Here is an 18,900-nt window from a genome sequence, read left to right on the forward strand (position 1 = left end):
AAGCAAAGAGGCACTCTCATGATTTTTAGAAACCTCAGTGGAGGCCACTAGGTGGAAGTTGGTTTCCAGACCCACTTTATTTTGACCAAAGTACTCACGGAGAGCTGGCTGGTTGGGAACAGGACGATTAGAGATGGCAATAAACGCTGGACTTTCCAGTAATACCCACATACCATTTTTAAAAATAACAATGCAACTTTTCAGATGTTCAATCAGGGTAAGCTAGAAGGCTGGGCTCAAGTCAGTGATATCGGATTCAGAATTTTTAAAAGCTGCTTTGGGGGTTATTTTTATATTTTTGGATTTCTCATTAAAATGCTTCAGAAACATTCCCATTGAAGGAAAATATAAAATCTAAGCCCACAAAGTATGGCAACTTCTCTGAAAAGTAGCTGATCTCTAGATAGCTTCATGTTTAAACAGCTACACAGTCATTCTGAATATACAGTCTACTTCTCAGGGTACAATCTGTCTCTGTTTCTAACATTTCACTTCTATCCTTAACTAGTCACCTGACAACGGTCATCCTGAACTGCAGTCCAGAGGACAAGTATGAAACTTAACAAGTTAGTATTGTCATATTTAAAATATAGGGCAGCACGGTGGTTAGCACTGCTGCTTCACAGCACCAGGGGCCCAGGTTCGATTCCTGGCTTGGGTCACTGTCTGTGCGAAGTTTGAGAGTTCTCCCCACGTTTGCGTGGATTTCTTCCGGGTGCTGCAGTTTCCTCCAACGTTCTGAAGGATGTGCTGGTTAGGTACGTTGACCCAAACAGGTGCCGCAACTAGGGGAATTTCACAGTAACTTTATAATCTAAACCTTAATTGTGACTAATAAATAAACTTTAACTTAACTTTCTATAGCTCAAACTTTAAAAAGAAACAGGAGATCACAGTTTGCTGCTCAGTTGTCTCCAAGTCCCTTGGTGCCCTCACTTTGAAAGTATGTAGCTCTCTTTTAAATACTTCCGTTGGGCTTGTACCTGTAGCTTACCATGGCATATGTTCCACATTATGACAATTCTACAGCAGTTTATAAAGGGTTTATTTTAACTAGCTTACCTCTAATTTTGTCCTCCCTTCCTCAATCCTGTATTTAGAATCCATCCCTATGATTTTAAACTCCTCAGTTAGATCAATCCCTTCAAGTAATACAACCCAATGTCTTTCATCAATGTTCAACCCCTAATCCTAGGAACCATTGTCATTGCTGGTTCATGTACCTTTTCCAGAGTGCCCCAAAGTGAACTCAATAGGAGTCATCTTTCAAATCTGTGTACGTTGCAAATTCTGTCACTAGCAGTCATATAATTGGCCCAATATTGCAAATGGGATCTGAACATACTCTTTACAACTGCATTTCTTGGTTTTATATTCAAAACTCTTATAATGAAGCGCGAAATCCCTTTAGATTTTTATCACTTTTAGCACCCATGAGCTAGCTTTAAAAGACTTACAAAATTGAACACTTAAATGTGTCGTGTCCATTTCCCCACCTCCCCCACTTACATTGCAGTTCTCTTTTCATATTCAGTTCAAACCAAGGAATAATGAATTGCAGCTGCCATCATTCCTATCTTATGATCTTAATCTACACACTTTATAATTTTAAAATATCTTCAATTTATTATAAATTGGACATACGTTGAAAGATGGTTGAAAGGTAAGAGACTAAGAGACAAAAAAACAAAGAGAGAGAGAGCCACAGGCGGAAATTTAAAAACTGGAGCCGTGGCTCAGAACACTGGAGCTCACTACTTGTTATTTAAGTAGCCAAAGGCTGGCCCTTTTATCCCAACTCTACTTCATAACCAGTACACACACTCCTTGTTGCAAGGTTGCTTTCAATTCTACATGCCTGAATGTTAATTAAAAATTGCTTGCATGGAATGAGAGCGAAAATGTTCTGGAAGTCCACCATCGCACTGACTGTCAGAGAATTCTTGCGCTAAGTTGACCATGGCAAACTATTATTGGCTCATCCAAATCAGTTTCACTCATTCACTGCCTTGATTATGCCTCTACGGCCATCTCCCTCCCTTTCGCTATGACGTAGGGATGGCACAGTAGCACAGTGGGTTAGCACTGCTGCTTCACAGCTCCAGGGACCTGGGTTCAATTCCCGGCTCGGGTCACCGTCTGTGTGGAGTTTGCACATTCTCCTCGTGTCTGTGTGGGTTTCCTCCGGGTGCTCCAGTTTCCTCCCACAGTCCAAACATGTGCGGGTTAGGTTGATTGGCCATGCTAAATTGCCCCTTAGTGTCCTCAGATGCGTAGATTAGAGGGATTAGTGGGTAATAAATATGTAGGGATATGGGGGTAGGGCCTGGGTGAGATTGTGGTCAATGCAAACTCAAATGGGCCGAAGAGCCTTTATCTGCATTGTAGGGTTCCATGATGATATCCTTCAGCCCTACAACTTCCAGCTATCTACGTTTCTCTAACACTGGCTTCTTTATGCATCCCCCACTTATTTTGCACTAATGTTGGCAGCCACGCTTTCTGCTGCCTAAGCATTAAGTTCTGGTGTCCCCTATCTAAGCACCTCCACCTCTCTCTCCTGTTTTAAGATGCTCCTTAAAATCTACCTCTTTAACCAAGGTCACTCATCCTAATATCTCTTCACATGGCTTGGTTCCACACTCATGTGAAGTGACAGGATATTTTGTTATGTTAAAAAATATATATAAATGCAAATTTTTGTTACTGATTAGTAACAATTTCTCTACTTTTAAACTCACTGCAGATATCTGATTTGTCTCTTTTCTTGAATTACATTTTAATGTTTGCTTTCTTCCTATGGTTCCATCACCAAATCCAATAAGCTTTGAAAGATATAAATTCCCAAAGTACTGATCTTATTTCTTTTAATACCCTTGAATGGAAACTGCCCAAAGATTAGGAAACTTGACTTCAATTCCAACCAGTTTCTTTATTTCACATTTTCTATTTGTACTAATACTTACAAACTTCCCACTCTCACTAATCTCTAGTCTTCCCATATCTCTGATACTTACCTTCCTTCTCCAACTGTGTAAGCCAAACAAAGCATTCATCAATATTCCCACCATATCCATATTTTTGTTTTCAATGTTCCACCCACGTCTTTTCCACTCTTTTTGACCTGCAGTCTCCATCACTTCAAATGCCCACATTCAAAGCAAGCTTACATCAGCCAAAATGCAATAACCATTTCCATTAACTCTGTTTCAAAGCTGCCAGTTGTAGCTTCTTAACTGTTCCATTTATTCCAGTCAGAAGTAGCTGCACTAGCCCAACTGTAAGCAATTTGTTAAGGTGCACTGAACGCAAGAATAAACATAAATCATTAAGTAAATAACACACCTTGTTAATGTTCAATTATCTTTTGCACACACAAACACTTTTAATTCCCTCCACAGTTTATACTAACAAATTCTAGATAAAGTTGCAGGTCAAAGACGAGCTGGCAAAAGGTTAACACACAGAACAAATGAACATTCCCCCATGCAATATCTGCTGTAATAGTACTGCCACGTTGCACTAGCATCATCTTTAGCAGGGAAAATGTGTTTGCACAAACATGCCTGCTGTAAGCTGTTTTATGTACAAAATCCTCCAGTATTACTTCTATACTCAGTTTGGGTCCCACTAGAGGCACTCAGCTCCAGGCCTCTGCAGATTCTGTCCTAAGCTGGACAAAAAGCTGAATTCCAGAGCTAAGGTGAGAATGACTGCCCTTAACATCAAGGCACCACTTGGTATTAAGGGGTCCTGGCAAAATTGAAGTCAATGAGAATCAGGGGAGAACTCTCCTCTGGTTGAGTCATTCCAAGCATAAAGAAAGATGATTGTGGTTGTTGGACTCCAATCATCTCAACCCCAGAACATTGCTGTAGGAGACCTTCAGGGTAGTGCCCTAGACCCAACTATCTTCAGCTACTTCATCAGTGACCTTCCCTCCATCTAAGGTCAGGGTGAGGGCATTCACCGATGATTGCAACTCCTCAGATACTAAAGCAATCCATGCTCACATTCAGAAAGACCGGGACAACATTTGGTCTTGGGCTGACAAGTGGTGAGCACCATTCATGCCACACAAGTCCCAAGCAACGATGACGTCAAGCAAGAGAGAGTCTCATATCCCCAATCGATGGCACTGTAGAATTCCCCACCATCAAAGGGCAGGATTGTCGAGCAAAGCTTGCCAGAAGATCCCACCCAAGATCAACAGACCTTTGCATGGTCCGTGTCTGCCCACTACAATTCTTGTGACGAGCAGGATAGGGAAATTCTGCTCAACATCTTTGAGACCTTTACCACTGAGCAGCCATATAAATACTATAGGAGCTAGGAATTCTGTGGCAAATTACTCACCCCCTGATTCTCCAAAGTCTGTCCACCATCTACAAGGCACAAGTCAGGAGTGTGATAGATGAGTGCAGCTCCAACAATTCAACAAGCTTGACACCAGCAGAAAGCAGTCTGCTTATCATCACCCTGTCCACCAACTAAAACATTCAGTCCCTCCAATACAGTGGTAGCAATAGTAGAGTGGTGTACAGCAGAACAAAGGTTAATGTGAGATTGAAGAACAGTACCACGCACTGTATGATATAGAGTTACAAGATAGTAGACAGTGTGTAGGGGAGTTTAGAAGGAGCAAGCATAGAGACAGCATCCATGGATGGCAGTGTCTTGGAAATGTCTACAGTTATAGATTATTACAAACAGTTAATGCTTCACCATCTCAACCTCCAGTAAACAATCTTACAACCGTGGCAGTGTACCATATACAACATGCACTGCAGCAAACTTGTCAATACTTCTTCAACAGCACTTTTCAAACCCATGATCTCTACCACCTAGAAGGACAAGAGCAGCAGGGACAACATCACCTACAAGCTCCCCTCCAAACTACTCATCATCCCAACATATGAAGTACATCGTTGTTCCTTCACTGTTGGGTCAAATATCTGGAACTCCCTTTCTACTGACTCTCTGGGTGCAACTACACCACATGGACTGCAATAGTTCATGATATCAGTTCACCACCACTCAAGGGCAAGAATGGATAGACAACAAATGCCGACCTTGTCAGTGTCATTCACATCACATGAATTTTATAAAGGATTCAACATCTATTCTTTCACCTTATTGTTTTAATCTTATTTTGCCATTCAATGTAACTTTTGGTCTTCATCAAGTTCAATACTGGCCTCAGCTGCTCTCAGGTTATATCAGAAGCACTCCTTTTTTCTGGGTGATGGGGGAGATTGGGTGTGCTTGTTTCATAACCTTATTATAATTTTGGGATGATTCGATTGTTGGCTCAAAGATTTACCAAGCTGTTCAAGTCAATTCTTCCCTTATCCTCAGAAATTAAATCTTTTTCAATTCAAAATCCTTGGGGTATGGGAGTAAGGTGTTAAGATAGGGGATTAGCCATTCTTGTTGTGATCTTACTGAGTGGCGGAGCAGGCTCAAAGGGCCAGATGGCCAATTCCTGCTCTGATTGGAGAATAGAAATATAGACTATGATGACGATTTTCAGCACAAGACATTCAGCCTTCCTTAATGCTCTGTCTGCAGGCAGATAACTATGGAGAACTCACCTTACCTGCACACTGACCCATCAGTTCAAAATAACTGCATTCTGATTAGGGGCCCACAACTGAGCCTGTAAAGAGTTGGCATCAATTAGAATGGACAGAAATACAATGAGGTGGTGGGTGGGAGGGAAGAAACTGACTCCATACCAATTATTTTCTCTTCTTTAGCCAGCAAGGGTACAAAGGGGTCAGAAAATGTGGAACATTCATTTACAGGGAAACTTGGGGCAACCCATAATTTACTACAAAGGAGAAACAACGCCTAGTCAATAATGGCGGGCTTTCTCACTGTTCTTTATTAGTCTGCGCAATAGCGGATTTCCTGTTCATAGCTCAGAGTATGCTCACAACCCCTAACATGGAGTGAAGCATGCGTATCGTCTAACTATTGGTGCTCTGTCACATGACGGTAGATGGTATATCTGTCTGCAAAAACAGTGCGCTGTTCCACAATCGCGTCCTGAAAGAAAGAAAATTAATAAAAGTTCACTGATATTTAAAAAGATAAAGTTGTGTGTTGATTTGGGGATATTTTACTTCTGAAGTGCGGTTAAAAGATGGGACCTGGGTGGCAGTCTGGGTGGACGTCAGTGCATTAAATTAAGCTCAATAGTCTGGAATATACTTACTTGACTGCTTCACTCTTCTGTAGATGAAAAACACAATGATTGCTACGATAAGAATGGCAGCAAGAGCTCCAATCATCATTCCTGTCAGCTGGAGAAATGAAGGAAAACATTTAATTAAAAAACGACACTTTGCCCTCACATTAATATCAACATTTTCCATAACCAGTGTTCACCTCCCCAGGCAGCCCATTCTCTCCCTCCTTCAAATATAGGAGATAGAACTGGAAGGCTCCTTCCATGATCCCACACATTCAGAGAGCAAGAGCTCAAAAATTAGGCCCCACTTACTGTTCCCCTCAACCGCAGCTTTCCATCTGGGAGCACGATGGTTCCATGGGTGAGGCCTGCCTTGCGCAAGTGACACTGTCTGTGTCAGCCTGGAACAGGCAATCTATTCAATCGTGTGGCGCAACACAGGACGGTCCAGCCTTGTTTGCCTCAGTGCTCACACACACTTTGCAACATGTACACCACTGCTGCAATCAGGAACACAGTTCAATTGCAGCCCGCTATCCAAGAACATAAGAAATAGGAGCAGGAGTAGGCCATCTAGCCCTTCGAGCCTGCCCCGCCATTCAATAAGATCATGGCTGATGCGAAGCAGATCAGTTCCACTTTCCTGCTTTCTCCCCATAACCCTTAATTCCCTTGTCTATCAGAAACCTATCTACAGGTGACTTAAATATATTCAGCAAGGTAGCCTCCACCACTTCAACGGGCAGAGAATTCCAGAGATTCACCACCCTTTGAGTGAAGAAGTTCCTCCTCAACTCCGTTCTAAACTGTCCCCCCCTCCTTATCTTGAGGCTGCGCCCTCTAGTCCTGCTACCCTTTCTAAGCGGGAAGAATCTCTCTACCTCTACCCTATCCATCCCCTTCATTATCTTATACGTCTCTATAAGATCCCCCCTCAGCCTTCTTAAGCCCTAGCTAAGTTTAGCAAATACAGCACAAAATGATTATAAACAAAACATTCAGGCCTGCATGACTTGACGCTATTCTGTGAGGTACCTTTATCCATTGGACCATGACATTTTCATTAGTAAACTTGAAGAATGAAAACACAACTTTTGGAGTATCTGATATGCTCAAACCATAGAAGGGCTCACTTAACTCATCATGCCAAAGGTGTCTATAAAGTAGAGTCCATATTAGTCCACAGGATCGTAAGAAATAGGAACAGAAATAAGTCATTCGGCTTCTGAAGCCTGTTCCACCACTCAATAGTATCACAGCTGGTCCAACATTCCTAACGCCCACTTTTCTGCCTTTTCCCTGCAACCCTAATCTATCTCAGCCCTAAATATACACAAGAACTCTGTACCCCACAACTCTCTGTGGCAAGGAGCTCCAAAGAGTCTCAGCCATCTGAGAGAAGAAATTCCTCCTCCTCCTCAGTCTTAAATTGGCATCTTTTATTCTGAGGCTATGCCCTCTGGTCCGAGATTCTCCCTTGAGGGCAAACATCCTCTCAGCATTTACCCTGTCCAGCCCCTTAAGAATCCCATGTGTTTTAATGAGATTACCTCTCATTCTTTTAAATTGCAATGAGTAGTGTCTCAACTTGTTTAACCTTCCCCCATAAAGTAATCTCTCCAGACAGGGGATCATCCTACTGAACCTTCTCTCAACTGCCACCAATGAAATAATATCTTTCCTTAAATAAGGGGACCAAAACTGCTCAGTACTCCAGATGTGGTCTCACCAGTACGTGGTACAGTTGCAAGACTTCCCTACTTGTGCTTCAACCCCTTGAAATAAGGCCCAACATTCCATTTGCCCTCCTGATTACCTGCTGCACGTGTGTTAGCTTTCTGTATTCCGTGCACAAGTACCCTCAAGTCCCTTTGTGTTTAAGTTTACTAATGTCAGAAGCAGGCTTACATTACCCTGCAATGAAGTTGCTGTGAAAATCCCCTAGGCGCTGACTCCGGCACCTGTTCGGGTGCTCTGAGGGAGAATTTAGCGTGACCAATGCACCTAACCGGCATGTCTTTCCGACTGTGGGAGGAAACCAGAGCACCTGGAGGAAACCCATGCAGACACGAGGAGAACATGCAGGCTCCACACAGACAGTGACCCAAGCCAGGAATAGAACCTGGGTCCCTGGAGTGTGAGGCAGCAGTGCTAAATACCATGTTACCGCACCATGTTGCGGCTTTCTGCAGTTTTTCTCCAGTTAAATAATACTCTTTTGCTCTCTCTTCCAAAATGAACTTCTCATTTTCCCACATAATACTCCATTTGCCAACTTTTTGCCCACTTACTTAACCCATCAATATCTCTTTGTAAACTGTTTATATCTCTCTTGCCTAAATCCCACCTATTTCTGTGTTGACTATAAATTTGGCTACAGTACATTTGTTTCCTTCCTCCAAGTCATTTATATTGCAAGTAGTTACAGTCCGAGCACTGATCCCTGTGGAGCCCCATTGGTTACAGGTCACCAACTTGGAAAAAAAAACCCTTATCCCCACTCGATGTTTCCTGCCTATTCGCCAATTCCCTATCCACGCCAATATACTACCTCCAACTCCATGGGCTCTTATCTGATGACTTAATCTTTTGTGAGCTACCTTGTCAAACTTCTGGAGGTCCAAATACAATGCATATACTGGATCCCTTCTATCCACTTTGGTTGAAACTTCCTCAAAAAACTCTAATAAATTAGTCAGACTCTTTCATGAAGCTGTGCTGACTCGGCTCGATTAGATTCTGATTTTCCAAATGTGCTATCATTTCCTCAACAGTTGATTCCAACATTTTTCCAACAACAGATGTTAGGCTAATCGGCCTATAGTTTCCTGATTTTTTTTCCTTCCTGTTTGAATGTGGGTGCCATATTAGTAGTTTTTCAATCCTTCAGTCTACTTCTCCAGAATCCAAGGATTTTTGGAAAGTTACAACGAATACATCCACCATTTCTGCAGCTCCTTCTTTTAGGATCTTAGGATGCAAACCATCAGGGCCAGGGGACTTATCTGTCTAACACTAATCCTCGAGTGATGGTACTTAATTCCTCCCCCACACTCTTTAGTCTTAATGGGGTGTTCAAAGTATCTTCCACCATAAAGAGTGATGCAAAATATCTCTAAAGCCTTTGCCATTTCCTTGTTCCCCAAAACTATCTCCCCAGATTCATTTTCCAAGAAGCCTATGGTCACTTTGACCTGTCTTCCTTTTGATAGCCCTACTGTCCTGCTCTTTGCAGATAGTTTTACAATTTTCTTCTTTTTAAATATACCTCCTATTCCCCTACTGAGGGTTACTACTGGACCCTCCTTCCACTACCCTTTCAAGCAACACAATCTAGCACGCTGCATAAAGAATACTCTCATTTTCCCAGTTCTTTTGCCAATTATCTTAAATCTTCTGCAAGTGGAAACGGTTTCTCCTTACTTACTCGATCAAAACCTTTCATAATTTTGAACATTTCCATTAAATTTCCCCCTCAGACCTTCTCTTATTTTAGAGCAACCCCAATTTCTCCATTTTCTCTACGTAACGAATAATCAACCCGGATAATACTCCAGGAAATTTCCATACTTTCTCTCCCGCCTTGGAATTACTCAAACGGTCACAATACTCCAGCTGAGGTTTAACTGTTCTTTAATAAAGGTCATTTCCTTGTTTTACGTTTCTATAAAGTCCAGGGATCCATATACTTTTTTTTTGAAAGAGACTTTCCACCTTGCCCTGCCACCTTCAAACATTGTACATAAACTCACAGGGTTTTTCACTCTTGCACCCAGTTTAAAATTTGTAGCTTAGTTTGTACTGCCTCTCATTATTCTTTTTTCCAAAATATATCAAGCTATTCATAATCAGCCTAGTCTAAATATCCAAGGTCTACTGACATCACAAATATGTAGCCCCACCTTGAGTATTCCCTACACTTAAATCATCCTCAAACATTCACCATTTCCCCAGATTTTAACTTTTATCAGACCAAACACTTTCTACCCTGCCTGACTGCAGGTTAATTCTCAACTAGTCTGGCAGCATAGTAGTTAGCATTGCTGCCTTGCAATGACAGGGACCAGGTTCAATTCTGGCCTCAGGTGACTGCCTATGTGGAGTTTGCACATTCTCCCCATGTCTGCGTGGGTTTCCTCTGGGTGCACTGATTTCCTCTCACACTCCAAAGATGTGCAGGTTAGGTTGATCGGCCATGCTAAATTGACTCTAGATTCAGAGGGATTAGCAGGGTAAAAATATAGGGTGACAGGGAAAGGGCCTGGGGTGGGATTGTGCTTAGTGCAGACTCAATGGGCCAAATGGCCTCCTTCTGCACTGTACAGATTCTATGATTCTCCTTAACGAAGTCCTTAATTAAATGCCCAAAAATTTTCAAAACCATCACGAATGTTGATAAGTGCCCCAATATAAATGGAAATATACAGAGGTTGCACGGGATATATTGTAATTTTGATGAAACCTAACATTTTAAGACTCCCAATTGTTGTTCAGTGATTCAACCTGTGTACTGGCTTACCTAACCTTTGTGTGTTTTCCATTTGAGAGATACAACTCAACAGTAAATAATAAATTCTAAATTGAAATTGATATAAAATGTTGTGGATGTCCCAGGATTCAACCGTAATGGCAGCTTCATATTCTGGGCTTATTGCTTGGAGGAACGTGGATGACTTGTTCGATTCAATGCAGCTGTCACCCTGCCTAGTCTTCTTGGCATTAATGTTAACATTGCAAATGCCTTCCTAACTGCCGACCAAACCTGCACGTTAACCTTAAGAGAACCTTGAACAATAACTCCCAAGTCCCTTTGCATTTCTTTGTGTTTCTAATTTCCTAAGCATTTTCCTCATTTAGAAAATAGTCTATGCCTCTACGCCTCCTTCCAAAGTGCATAACCTCTCACTTTTCCACATTGTATTCCATCTGCCACTTCTTTGCCCACTCTCCTAACCTGTCCAAATCCTTCTGCAACACCCCCACTTCCACAGTGCCTTCAGTTCCTTCCTCCAAATCGTTAATGTACATTGTGAGAAGTTGTGGTCCCAGCACTGACCCCTGAGGCACACCACTAGTTATCTTGAGTTCTAACCTCCACCACCTAGCTTTCTGTTATAACACAGTAGCAGAAAACAATTGCCAAGAGATGAAGGCTGGAAACTAAGAAACAAATTTCAAACCGAAAACTAAAATACTTGTCTAGTTGTGAAAAATGACAAAACAAATGCAAATTGTGAAATCAGATCCCCTTAAAACCTGATACTTCTCATCAGTATTATGCAATAGTGACATCAGGTACTAAGAATTAAAATAAAAAAAGTCTTATTATGTACACAATTTGACAAAAGTTATAAGTCCAGCTAAAAGACAGATGTGATTGAAGAATGTACAAAACAGATCAAAGAACAAAGAACAGTACAACACAGGAAACAGACCCTTCGGCCCTCCAAGCCTGTGCCGCTCATTGGTCCAACTAGACCATTCGTTTGTATCCCTCCACTCCCAGTCTGCTCATGTGACTATCCAGGTAAGTCTTAAACGATGCCAGTGTGTCCGCCCCCACCACCCTGCTTGGCAGTGCATTCCAGGCCCCCACCACCCTCTGTGTAAAAAACATCCCTCTGATATGAGTTAAACCTCACCCCGCTCACCTTGAACCTGTGACCCCTCATGTTTGTCACCTCCGACCTAGGAAAAAGCTTCCCACTGTTCACCCGATCCATACCCCTCAATTTTATACACCTCTATTAGGTCTCCCCTCATTCTCCGTCTTTGCAGGGAGAACAATCCTAGTTTACCCAATCTCTCCTCATAGCTAAAACCCTCCAAATTAGCAAGAAACATGAAATCTGTAAAAGAAAAAGGGCACCTCCAAGTCCTATTGCAAGCTTTCCATTAGCATGGATTTTAATGAGGTAGTTTCCACGGATGTAAAGATAGCTTCAAAGGCAAAAATCTTATAGATCTGGCAATCAGATTTAGTCTTTCTCCAATCATACAGACAGTAGCAAGGACATAAGGGTCAACATGGAGAAACAGCTGGGAACAAAAATGGGATACCAGCGATATTTCTGACTGATAATGGAGTTGAATATACCAGTTCAGAGACATATATGCACATATAAACATCACGATCATGAGGACTATAGCTGAAAGTCTTCTCAGCAATTGACTGTGTGAAAAGAAAATCATGATGATCAATTGTATAAAATATTAACCAATCAACCAGACTGCAAGCTGGCAACAGATCTGGCATACCCAAAACATCGTTCGACAATCACCAGGCAAGACTATTCCCTCAGGCATTTGGCCTCTGACCTTTGGGTAAGCATTCTCCAAGGTGGCCTTCACGACACACAACAGCTCAGACTCACTGAGCAGAGACTGATAGCCAAGTTCTGCACACGTGAAGACGGCCTCAACTGGGATCTTGGGTTCATGTAGCACTATCTGTAACCCTCATGACTTGCCTGGTCTCCCACATGATTTCCCTCACGATTTGCAAAACCTCACTCACTGTCCTGTCTGGAGACAACACACATCTCTTTAACCTATGCCTAATGCTCTTTCCACTCACATTGTCTGCATCCTTAAGACTTGAATAGCAGGTTCGTTGTAAAGATTCGCATTCTAATCAGTAATCTGTAAACTGTGTGTACCGTTATATGCTCTGTCTGGGGCCAGAGCTCTCCATTCACCTGACAAAGGGGGCAAACCCTGAAAGCTTGCGAGTTTACTATCAAATAAATTGGTTGGACTTTAACCTGGTGTTATCAGACTTCTCACTGTGTTTACCCAAAACAACACAGACCTGGCATGGGTAGTTCATGCAAAGAATTCAGTAATTGGAGGATATAGTCCCTATCAATTAGCCTGTGGGCAAAATCCCAGATTGTCTCTCAGAATCAAAGGCAATCTTCTTGCTCTAGGAGATAATTACAATTTAAAAAAGCATAAACTGTGGATGCTGGAAATCTGGGATTCTAACAGAAAATGCTGGATAATGAATTGCCAGGTGTGCTGAGCTTATCCTGCATTTTGCATTTTTGTTTCAGGTATTACAATTCATTTCATTTATCCCTGCAAATTTCACTGCCTTACGTGCAGGCTTTAAAGAAAGATCGGAGAGAAAACGTGGAGATTATTGCAGCATCATGTAAGGCCATCTAAAACAGTGCACCAGGTTTCCTGGATTAAGTTCTATCAAAGGGAGGGTAATTGAGAATGAAAAGGCACTGGTATGGTTGTGATTGTAAAACAATACTTATCAAACATGGCAATGGAACTATTATGGCTAGGGTTCATTCCTCACAAACAAGTGGAGTTAATGATAAAATCCAGACTCTGTATAGGTGATAGAAATAAATAGGGCATCAGCACGGTGGCACAGTGGTTAGCACTACTGCATCACAGCTCCAGGGGCCTGGGTTCAATTCCTGACTGGGGTGAGTGTGTGGAGTGTGCACATTCCCCCCGTATCTGCGTGGGTTTCCTCCAGTTTCCTCCCACACTCCAAAGATGTGCGGGTTAGGTGCATTGGCTGTGCTAAATTGCCCCTTAGTGTCCCAAGATACATAGGTTAGAGGGATTAGTGGGGTTATGAGTATAAGACCTAGATGGGATTGTTGTCGGTGCAGACTCAATGGGCCCTTCTGTACTGTAGGGATTCTATCCTTTTATGTTCATGTGCTTTGTTATGAGAGTTCTGAAAGGCAGTAGATTAACAGCTGGATCAGGACACACACGACAGAGCTATCACAGTTACACATAGAGTCACAGGTCAATTACCCAGAGTGGGAACACAGGGTGACATATATTCCAGGCGGGTCAGTTGAATAGTGGGATACAACAATTGTGCAACGTGCAGGAAAGCCTCCTGACAAGTTCACACGTTGGTTGAATTTTCATGATGATGGCCAACAAGCGAGGCTTGAACTGGCAGAACAGGGCAAGGGAAGTGGAAAGAAAGAAAGCACAATGATAGTGAGACTAAAAATGACTGCTGAGAGAACCTCTGACAGTGTAAGAGTGAGATCTTGCAGAGTAATTCCAACAGACACGGAAGTGAAAAGAGGGCAAAGTTTGAATAGGTTAGACAATTAAAGGGCCTAGAACAATCCCACAACAGAATCAGTAGACATTCTCTTGCCTGTGAAGTTTTGGTGGCTGCCAATAAATTTGAGAATGAACGAATAAGAGACAAAACAAAGGGAGTTAGGTAGTTTGAGAGAATTTAAAATGTATTCTGAAATAAGGTCAATTAGCATTGTTACATTGGTGAATATACACTGAAAAGTTAGTGTAGATAGGACTTCAGGCAAAAAAATCTGAGGCTAGGGGCTAGTTGCGAGGAGTTTCAGAGTGACTGTGAGATTCAGATAGCGGTGTGAATTGTCTCACAATGGGTAAAGTAAACTTACAAATCTTTTTATTCTTTAGCAACATATCCATGAGAGTTGGACAATCAACACACTAGCCACGTTTCTGCAGGGCAATACTTTTCAGACAGAAGTCTTTCTGCATCTGCCCACAGAGAATCTACAGACACTAAAAAAAAAGTCTGTAGTCTTAGTGATGCCTTCAGGGTGTTGTATTTTTGAGAGATCCATTTAGCTGAAAATGGGTTGTGTTCAGCTAAAAGCAGTCCCTGCAATGTTTTATGGGCTTCATAAAGGAACCTTCTCTGGCACCTTCGGGACATATATCGATGTCACACTGGGAGGTGCTAAGGAATTTGAAAACTGCATTATTAATAAAGATTGGAGTAAAATTTAAAATTGGGAGTTAGGCTTGTGTAGCTTTTTAAATCTAATGGTTTAGATATCAAGCAAATTCGGTCTGGAATAGCTCTAAATCAACAATTCTATTCAGAGAGTGTTACTTCCATCCCAATTAGTCATATTCAGGACTAACAAAGTTGTTTCTTCCAAAGGGATAGAGCAATTTGAAGCTTGATTAGTCAGTTAATACAGTTGTGCACTCACACTGGATCAGATATTACTTCTGATGTATTGGCGTTAAGTGCTACAGTAAAACATCATAAAGTAGAGAATGTCTTAAGGGCAAATCAAGTACTTTAAAACATCAGCCTGGGTAAACATAAGAACTAAAGAACGTAAGAAGTAGGAGCAGGAGTAGGCCATCTAGCCCTTCGAGCCTGCCCCGCCATTCAATAAGATCATGGCTGATCTGAAGTGGATCAGTTCCACTTTCCCGCTTTCTCCCCATAACCCTTAATCCCCTGTCTATCAGAAACCTAACTACCCGTGACTTAAATATATTTAGCGAGGTAGCCTCCACCACTTAAACGGGCAGAGAATTCCAGAGATTCACCACCCTTTGTGTGAAGAAGTTCCTCCTCAACTCCAATCTAAACTGCACCCCACCCCCCACCCCCCCACCGCCCCTCTAGTCCTGCTGTCCTTTCTGAGCGGGAATAATCTCTCTACCTCTACTCTATCCATCCCTTTCATTATCTTATACGTCTCTATAAGATCCCCCCTCATCCTTCTAAACTCCAACGAGGACAGATCTAGTCTATTTAGTCTCTCTTCATAGTCCAACCCCCTCATCTCCAGTATCAGCCTGGTGAACCCCCTCTATACTCCCTCCCTTAAATATATATATTTAAGTTCCCCATTCATTTTTAGCGATGTTTCACATGCTAATCTTTCTGATGGCAATTCCAGTGCAATTGGTTTCATAATATTTCTGATGGATCAGAGCAGGAATTGTTATACTTTCGACTGGGAAGTTAAGAAAGTAAAAATGATTGTTGGAAGTACTCTGGCTGCTGAAACTCCATCTTGTGGAGACAGCAAATATGGGAATCTATTTGGCAAATATTTTAAATGAGACTCCGTACATTAGGCATGTTGAAGTGAATGTAACCATTGGACGTTATGTAGACATCTATTCACTGTGGGATTATGTACACTGAGGAAAGTTTACGGATTAGTCTCGCTAAGTTGAAACAACTGCTGGAGAAGAGAGAAATCTGGATGCAAGTTATCAACTAGTCCAACTGTTTTACAAAAAGTAATGCATGTTTGAAAAATTATTAGCAGTCCTCGAAGAGGGACATCCTGGAATATAATGCTTTGAACAAGATGTTGAGCGCTTCGATTTAATTCATTTTGAAATGTTGGTTATGCATATAAACTTTAATTATTATTTCACGAGATAGAAAGGAATCTGTTAACTTGTATATTAATGCTATCCAACTATATGCAGGTGTTGAGCATGGGATCCACTTGTTGCTCCTATATATAGGAGCAGACAAACTGTGGTGGTTGGGGAAGGAGATGCATGTTATAATCTGTATCTCTAAGTAAATGCTTGTAAAGTGTAAAGATCGGCTCCAATTCTATCTACATCAGTTGGCTTTCTGGATTGTAACAGGCAGTTTTTACATACCATCGTGGTTTGAATTTTCTCCTCCATGAACTGTTGTACTATTGCAGGTAGTTCCCCACTGATTGGTATCCCAACCTGTGACACAAAGTGAAAAATATTTACTCAGAAATAATTTTAGTGTGTTTTATTAATTTCAATTTTTTGTAATGATTGATCAGGAAAGCACTCTATCACCAACAGACTATAACTGGTAGAATTTTTCACTGAACTCGCTAATAATTTTTTTGCGGTTTCTTTATTTACACATTCCTCTGTAGATCCCAGATAACATCTACTTAAGGCAGTTCATTGGGAATAAATGAAGTCGGCAACATCTCCCACACTCCAAAGATGTGCAGGTGAGGTGGATTGGCCATGCTAGATTGCCCTTTTATGTCAAAAGATTAGCAGAGTAAATACATGGGGTATGGGTGGGATTGATATCAGTGCAGGCTCAATGGGCCAAATGGCCTCCTCCTACACCAGGGATTCTATGAATAAATGTATTTGTGTTCCTAACAGTTCTATTGGACTCGAAATGTTAACTATTTCTCAGTCCTGCTGAGATTTTCCAGCACTTTCTGTTTTTAATATATTTGTATAGTGCCTTTTATATTATCAGGGCAACTAGAAATGCTTCACAGCCATTTAAATACTTATAAAAATGTAGAGTGTTATGTTGGTAAATATAGCAATCAACTTATGCCTAACAACTCTCTCAAAAGTAATTAAGTGGGCAGTTTCTCTGCTTTAGTGGCACACATTGAAGCATAACCAAATGTGGAAGGATAGCAATCATAAGCACTATTCATAGTAATTCTAAAAATGAGAAATTGCATATTTAGAAAGTCAAAGTCAACAGTTTATTCACAAGCACAAGTCCCACGCAGTAGAAAAATCCAACATAGGGGAACCTGTTGCTACCAAAAAAGACTGTTGAAGTTGCTTCTTCTAATCTTAGGGTATCTCTTCTCATATTCATAAGAACATAAGACGTAGGAGCAGGAGTAGGCCATCTAGCCCTTCGAGCCTGCCCCACCATTCAACAAGATCATGGGTGATCTGAAGTGGATCAGTTCCACTTTCCCGCTTTCTCCCCATAATCCTTAATTCCCTTGTCTATCAGAAACCTATCTACCCATGACTTAAATATATTCAGCGAGGTAGCCTCCACCACTTCAACGGGCAGAGATTCACCACCTTTTGAGTGAAGAAGTTCCTTCCTACTGACCTTTAATGATAGCGTGATCAGGTTTTCAAAACTCAAACCCCTGGCACATTGAAAAGCTGTGGGAAGATTGGACTCAGGGATGATTGACATGATAGGTGGCCAATGGCAAGAGCCTGGGGAAGGGGCAGCTAAAGGTGGGTGCTCATATGACAACATCACCCAAAATATGTCCAGCCAGATTTGACAACCCTATTCCTATGTCATCGGCAATGGAGCCCTCAGCACCAGAATGGTAGTGCCAACTCCCTTAGAGACATCAAGGGGGCAGTGAGTGGAGGGCTAACACGTCTGCTGCTTACAATGCAATATGATGGGTGTTTACACAAAGGAGAATGAAATTTCACACAAATCTTTTCTCTTTGCCAGACTGAGCTTATATTTGACAAAAAGGGAAACGGTCAAATCCAGGACATTTAAACTATTTTTAAGAAATTATCTGGACACTGGAACATTTAGTGAAAAATCAGCACTACCCTGGCAAAACCAGGATCTCTAGTCACCTTAAAGAAACAGTCCAGTAGATGAATGCTTGGGTTCACACCACTATAATAGACTTGAACTCTCTTGCAGATACATCATTGTACAAAATTCTCAAAACACACCTAGTTATATTTACGTCAAACCTATGTGCAAAGTTAATTTACAACGTAGGAGTCAGCAATGTCATTATACCCCCAGGATACACAAACAGATAAGTGCATGCTCTCAGGCTTAGAAAGATACTATAGGCTCTGCAATTATGATATATGATGAAGAAGCGTAGAAAAACAGATGAATTACCTCTGAGCCTACACAGCCATCCGGTTCTTTCAACACATCTGGATAAACCAAACAAGAAACTGATTAAGCAAAGTTACATGGCACTGACAGTAAACCAAAGGAATGGTACAGTACAAACTTAGTATAATCTGTATGTTTTGAAAATATATTTATCCCTTTCATTTGTCAGGATTTTAGCAAAGATTTACTTGTTAATATTTCAAAGTCAAAGTGCTCTGGTCGAAACTGGGACACGGGGGATCAAGCCCAAGACTATGTATCCCATACTCAACGTAAAAGCTCACAGGGCCACCAGAAA

General features: G+C 41.5%; 1 protein-coding gene across 2 annotated transcripts in view; it reads right to left on the bottom strand.

The window, feature by feature from the left end:
- The window catches only part of pnpla7b (patatin-like phospholipase domain containing 7b), a 309,370-nt gene that overhangs the window by 276,519 nt on the left and 13,951 nt on the right, over positions 1–18,900 (bottom strand). For both annotated transcript variants that reach the window (XM_080212442.1, XM_080212443.1), the window contains 3 exons: positions 18,603–18,640; positions 16,613–16,687; positions 6,221–6,308 (listed from right to left, as the gene is read on the bottom strand). In XM_080212442.1, the coding sequence (XP_080068568.1) occupies positions 6,221–6,308; positions 16,613–16,687; positions 18,603–18,640 (201 nt within the window). The remainder of the gene's footprint in view (positions 1–6,220; positions 6,309–16,612; positions 16,688–18,602; positions 18,641–18,900) is intronic.

This window comes from Carcharhinus amblyrhynchos, chromosome 25 (assembly GCF_965287045.1).
Source record: "Carcharhinus amblyrhynchos chromosome 25, sCarAmb.v2.hapA, whole genome shotgun sequence".
Lineage (NCBI taxonomy): Eukaryota > Metazoa > Chordata > Chondrichthyes > Carcharhiniformes > Carcharhinidae > Carcharhinus > Carcharhinus amblyrhynchos.